This window comes from Aquarana catesbeiana, linkage group LG03 (genome assembly GCF_042186555.1).
Source record: "Aquarana catesbeiana isolate 2022-GZ linkage group LG03, ASM4218655v1, whole genome shotgun sequence".
In the NCBI taxonomy this organism is placed as follows: Eukaryota; Metazoa; Chordata; class Amphibia; order Anura; family Ranidae; genus Aquarana; species Aquarana catesbeiana.
In genome coordinates, this window is record NC_133326.1 from 97,014,896 (window position 1) to 97,021,504 (window position 6,609).

A 6,609-nucleotide genomic window follows, 5' to 3' on the forward strand; every position below is an offset into this window, starting at 1 on the left:
CCCTCCTTCTATACGGTAATCTCAAAATTGACTGTATAGTACAAGGGAACAGTTAACGTAATTTACCTTACAATTTGTGCATATTAATTGGTAATAATGGCAGCCATGTCCTGTCTAGAAAAGTTTGTAGCAACGTATACTCTAAAACATAAAAGCAATGAATTTGCCTGTGATGCTAAACTGCATTTATCCCCTTGGGTATACGTGCAGGAATTATTTGAAGAACAATTTAAAACAACCAAAAAGAGTAAAAAACTCAAAAGTTTAGCTGTAGCAGGCATGTATGCGGCTTGTATGGCTATGAATGCTAAAATACAGCAATTGGAAGATATAGTCAATAATAAAAATATTACAATTTCAGTGAGGGAAAGGAGAATACAGCTTTACATAACCAAATACAAACCTTAACCACTCTTAATCAAATGGTTAATGCCTCACAGGAGGAAAATGTTAAAAATTACAAATTGGCTCAAAACGAAGTGGTACAATATAAAAACATGCTGACTAAAGTTGAGACTGAACTGGACCACATAACGATTGCATACAAAGTAGTCCAAAATCAGTTACATGAAGCTAAGCAAGGAAAAAGTATAGATCACACACATTGCACGCAAACAGAGTCACAGTTGCTACAAACAATTTCTATGCTTAAAGGACAGGCGGCTGTGGCTAGCAGATGTGAACATACTAATGCTACAGCACCTACTTGTGCCTATGAGATTGGGGACACAGAGGAATATGAAGAGTACTGGGGAGAGGAAGATATGGGTCCTAATTCTACTTTTCCTGTGGCGATGGGAGAAATCGCAGAGCCACAGGAAAATCGAGAAGCCACCATGGGCACAGACCCACCAGACAATGGGGACCAGCTATCCACAAGTGAGGAGCAAGACAAGTTCCCCATCATGGGTAGGACCCAGATCTTCTCCTCTCCTGAAGGAAATCAAACACTTTTGGGGTTTGATAGTGAAGGGAATGAGGTAAGCTCTAAAGTATATCCAATTCAACCTGTAAAAACCCTCATGAGTGTGGCTGATTTCATCGGCAAAATTAAAACGAATGAACACATTACTTCACATGCGAACAATGTACAACAGAGGTGTGCGCTTTTAGGTGTGGAAAGTCCTAGTGACCAGGTTAAGGTGTTACAATTAACCCTTGACGCCCACACCTGGAATGCACTCCCAGATCAAATTAAGGAGGGCAAAGGTAGCTACCAAGCAACCGTAGCAGAATTGCAAAAAGTCATAAACCCCGCAGCTATAGGTTTGATGGTGGCCTATCAAATTACACAAAGTAATGAGGAAAACCCTTTAGTGTATGCCAATAGATTGTGGGCAGCATATAACACTAACAATGGTAATACCACTAGAGAGGACATGGAATATAAGAATTTATTGATTCATAATGCCCATCCAGCTATTCGCATAAAATGTGAGCATTTGATAGATCCAAGAAAACACAGCTATGAGGAGGTCATTGGATTAATACATAGATCATTCCATGCCATTCAAGCATATAAACAGCACAGGCTTAAGGAAAGAGAAGAGAAACAGCTGTTTAAGAATGTGGCTGCATTACAATGCAGGACTACCACCATAGAAGGCCCCCACGCCCCTGGAGAATCAAATCCTCCATACAACCCTAACTGGGACAAAAGTTTACAAGGGAGGGGTAGGGGATATAGGGGGAAGTCAGGTTACAGAGGCAGAGGCAGAGGAAGAGGAAACTCTTATAGCCACCCATCAGAGGGCAAGCATGTCAGTGAGACACAAAGAGCTCCTACTTATGCAGAGTTACGACAACAATTACAGGCCTTTCAAGGAGGCCCTGGAAAGGAAGTACAGGTAGCTTCTCAGACAGAGGCTGACCGTCGTCAATGGTGACAACCACAAGGCCCCAAAATTTTAGCACCTATTTCTCTGGATAGGTGTGGGCGCCCTGTAGTGTCAGCATTGATTAGGGGCCGTCAATGTACTATGCTTCTAGATACGGGTGCGGCCATTTCAATTATTCATGACAAAGATCCCTTAAACTCATCACTATCTTCAGGAAAGCCGTTGAATCTCCAGAGCTTTGCTGGACATAATGTTGAGTCTGCCTTGTCCAAGCCACTGACAATCCAAATTGGTGAGTTATCCCTAAAACAGCCAGTAGCATTAATGTGTTTGCCAAATGAAACCAGCCTCCTGGGTTCAGACTTCTTAATTCCAAATGGATGTATGTTAGATCTGACCAACCTTTTACTATTGCAAGGGGCTCCGACTGATCAGGGTAGCACCATAGTGATACCTGATTCTCACACAATTGCAGCCATCAAACTCAATGATTCAAAATATAACATACTGGAGATCATTAAAGATCACCCAGAACATCAGCTTCTACAGCCGGTGATAGAAAGACAGCAGGGATCCTTTGCAACACATAAACATGACTGTGGAAAGGTAAATACGGTAATACACATCAGTGGGCCAGACCCACCTCCGCAAAAACAATACCCCTTTCCACAGGAAGCTATCAGCTACATACAGGAAACCATAGATTCACTGCTTGACCAAAAGGTCATCAGGCCATGTGTATCCACAACAAATGCGCCAATATGGCCAATTCGCAAAAGTACTGACAATTCGTGGAGATTAACAATTGATTACCGCAAATTGAACAGTGTTACAAACAATTGCGCCCCCACAGTTGCATCTGTCCCGGATGTCTTGAGCATGTTGAATCCCAAACACAAATATTTCACCGTATTGGATATATCGAACGGTTTTTGGTCATTACCTTTGTCAGAAGAATGTCAATACAAATTTGCATTCACGTTTCTGGGAAAACAGTATACGTTCAATTCTGTCCCTCAAGGATTCCATAACTCTCCTACGTTATTTCATGCAACCATGAGAGATATTTTAATTGATTTTTCTTCTCCAAAGAATCTTTTCCAGTACGTTGATGATTTGTTGCTAGCCACATGCGACAAAGAAGAGCATTTGCGGTTATTGGAGGAACTTCTGCAGATCCTAGGAAAGGCGGGACTGAAGTGTAATCCCATCAAGGCACAATTGTTGAAGGAATCTGTGTCTTTTCTTGGGATTACAGTGACAGCAAACGGGCGTAAGATAGCAACCGAAAAGGTAAAAGCCATTCTACAATTACCTCTGCCAGTGAGCATCCCTACTCTGAGATCTTTTCTAGGATTGGTAAATTATTCACGGGCTTTCGTCCCTGATTTTGCCCAAAAGTCTGCACCTCTGTATGATTTGTTAAAAAAGGATACCCAATGGCACTGGACTGAGCAACACACCAATGCAGTGCAGGAGCTTAAAAAAGCTTTAGCGCAAGCGCCAGCGTTAGCCAACCCAGAGTACCAACTGCCCTTTCACATTGAGACTGCCATATCAGAGACAGCCATGTCAGCTGTTCTGTCACAGGAAATCCATGGGCAACAGAGACCCATTTCATATGCATCTAAACTTTTGTCTCCTGTGGAAATGAAGTACTCTCTATGTGAAAAACACCTCCTAGTTACGTTTTGGGCAGTGAAATACTTCACGTACATCATAGGGCTTAACCCAGTCATCCTGCACACAACGCACACTCCCACTAAATTTTTACTTACAGACCGAGTGAAGGATGGCAATGTATCTAATGCCAGATTAGCCCACTGGGCACTGTTGCTTCAAGACCGAGACATTAAAGTCCAACACACAAATAATCCGTCCACTAGGGCCCATGGCCTCCTTTACCAGGGAGTACCACATGAATGTGAGATCACCCCCCAATCATCTGCGCAACAATTCTTTAGACCTTTGTCAGCAAAGGAAACAGTCCCTGAAAACGCAGTCCAAATTTTCACAGATGGATCATGTTTTTACGTGGAGGGGTCCCCACATGCAGGATTTGGAATATACTTTATCAATCCACAAGCAAAAACCCAAACATCAATCTTTCGGTCATGTCAAGTCAAATCAGCACAATTTGCTGAGATGGCTGCAATCGCTCATGCCCTAGAACTGATGAAAGGGGACCAAGAAATTGTTTTATACTCAGATTCTGCGTGGGTCTGTAATGCTCTTACAGAATTTCTGCCCTTCTGGCACACCCACCAGTACATGTCCTCAGATGGGTCTCCACTTAAACATGCATCCCTGTTGAAATATATTGTATCATTGGTGCAAAAGTTGCCAGTCAAACCATGGGTGTGCAAAGTAAAAGGTCATTCAGGTACTGCCCCATACTGGGAACAAAATGAGGTGGCGGATTGCTTGGCCAAACAAGGAGCACAGGGAGGGGAGATCTGGGAAATTCCTTCGAATTTGCCAGACCCAGTCTTGTGCCCCATTGTTTGTGCCCTCACAAAATCCTGCATAGAAGTTCCGGATATTTCGGACATACAAAGGCAGTATGATAACATTAAGGAAATCATGCAAAAACTGCAAAATGAGACTGGGGAACTCTCTGAGGGGAATACTTTGGCAAAGTACATAAAACACCTCAAATTATCAGAAGATAAAAAGGTATTGTTGCATCAGGGAGATGAAGTAACGTGGGTGGTTCCTGAAAAATACCAGAATGAAATGATTTACATAGTGCATGACCTGCCTACTGGGGGTCATCAAGGGTCAGAGAAAACAGGTGAGCGGCTCAAGAACATAGGTTGGTGGCCTTCCATGATGACAGATGTGAAGCAGTATTGTGACAATTGTATTGTCTGTGCACAGGTTAACCCCGCACCAAGGAAGATCAATGCCCCTTTACGAATCCGACTGAAAGAAGGGCCATGGAATGCCTTACAAATGGATTACATGGGACCCTTGCCAGTCACTTCTAGAAACAACCGATACATTTTGGTAGTCACAGATTTATTTTCGAAATGGGTAGAGATTTTCCCAACCAAAAGTAACACTGCACAAACTACGGCTAAGATTTTGGTGGAACAGGTGTTCAGTAGATGGGGGCTCCCAGCATCAATAGAGTCAGATCAGGGGACCCATTTTACGGGAAAGATGGTAAAAACCTGCCTAGAGATGTTAGGGGTGGAGCAAAAGTTTCACATTCCATATCACCCAGAATCTTCAGGTCAGGTTGAAAGAGCCAATCGGCAGATTAAGACAATGCTAAAAAAATTTGTCCACATCAATGGTAAGAACTGGGATAATCTGTTGCCATTACTGGCCATGGCCATCCGAGCAACTCCCTCATATGCTACCCGGTTGACACCCTTTGAAGTGCTGACAGGTAGACAGATGAGACTCCCTGAACATCTCTGGCTAGAGATGCATACCCCTACAATAGACAGACTGTCAATGGACCAATACCTCCTTAAACTCCAAAAAGCGTTAAAAGAGATCCATGTATTTGCAGCAGCACAAATGGGTAAAAGTCAAAAGAAAGCCAAGGCGTATTTTGACAAAGGGGTTCGAGAATGCACTTGGGCCATAGGAGACCGAGTTATGTTCTTGGAGCTACGTCCCCTGGATAACAGTTTATGTCAAAAATGGAGAGGCCCATTTTACATTATTGATAAATTAAGTCCGTCTGTATATAAAATCAGAATAGAAGCGGGCAAAAAGACACAAGATAAATGGGTTCATGCGAACCAACTGAAACAGTTCCATGGAGCCAAAGAAATCAACTAAAATGTGCTGCTTTCTTCCCTTTTAGAGCCATGAAGTCAATGTGGATTGTTATCCTGCTCCATCTGTTCGGACATACCAAGGGAGAGGAGACTGGACCACTCATCAGCGTGATCGTGGAGAAGAATCCGGTCTACTGCATAGAGGGGGAACCTGTCTTATTGCCTGTGGCCATTGTAGGAACTGTGGGGAAGCAAGTTTATTGGTGGAGTCCCATTGATAATCATTTAGTCTGGGTTAATGGCGTTGCTGGGAATATCACTGACTACCGGGATAGAGTCATGAGCTTTCAAAACGGATCCTTGTTGATTCAAGAGACACGGTTGAGTGATGCCGGAGAGTGGAAATATTCTTTTGTTATCTCCATCCCCTTGGCCAGCAACACACATGCATCCACTCTTCAGTACGTCCCAGGAAAAGTTACTTTGCATGTGTCCCCAAAGAGTAACACCACCCCTGCTTCTACAAATTTGCCCAAAACTACAGCTGCAATCCCGTATTACAAACCAACATCATTGGAATGCCCATCACTGCAAGAGGGACCACCTAGTGGCCTAACGGCAACATCAATCCCGGGAATATTGTTCAATAATGTGAAGTTCATTCATGTACCTGTGGTACTTAATTTGTCCCAGTGGAACATGGCTGAATTCGGCTCATGTGCCCGGACAAATGTGTCTTTGTTTTATTCTTCCTTGCTGGTAGATTTGATTGCCTCCCATGCAAGCCGAACTCATGATCCATTTGCAGAACCAAACCTCACTCCGCACAGGGGCATTTTCAGATCCAGAAAGTTAAAGGGCTTGGACAACATACTTGGGTCCATCCCAGGACTTTTTGGATCTGGCATGTCAATTTGGAACCGAGCCGATTTGTCAGCGATTCGCAGGCATATCGGAAATTTTGAACAGAAAGAGGGTCGGCAAGTGCTGAAACCGGTTCTGCAGGGTGTTGAGGGGCTTGCAGAGGAGGAAAG

General features: G+C 43.5%; 1 protein-coding gene across 1 annotated transcript; it reads left to right on the plus strand.

The window, feature by feature from the left end:
- Positions 1-1,979: 1,979 nt before the first annotated feature.
- LOC141133918 (protein NYNRIN-like) lies at positions 1,980-5,636 on the plus strand. Its single transcript, XM_073623533.1, has one exon. The coding sequence runs from the start codon at positions 1,980-1,982 to the stop codon at positions 5,634-5,636; it is 3,657 nt and encodes a 1,218-aa protein (XP_073479634.1).
- Positions 5,637-6,609: the final 973 nt, after the last annotated feature.

Coding starts and splice junctions, on each gene's coding strand:
- LOC141133918 (XM_073623533.1), top strand. CDS start 1,980: ATGCTTCTAGATACGGGTGCGGCCATTTCAATTATTCATGACAAAGAT.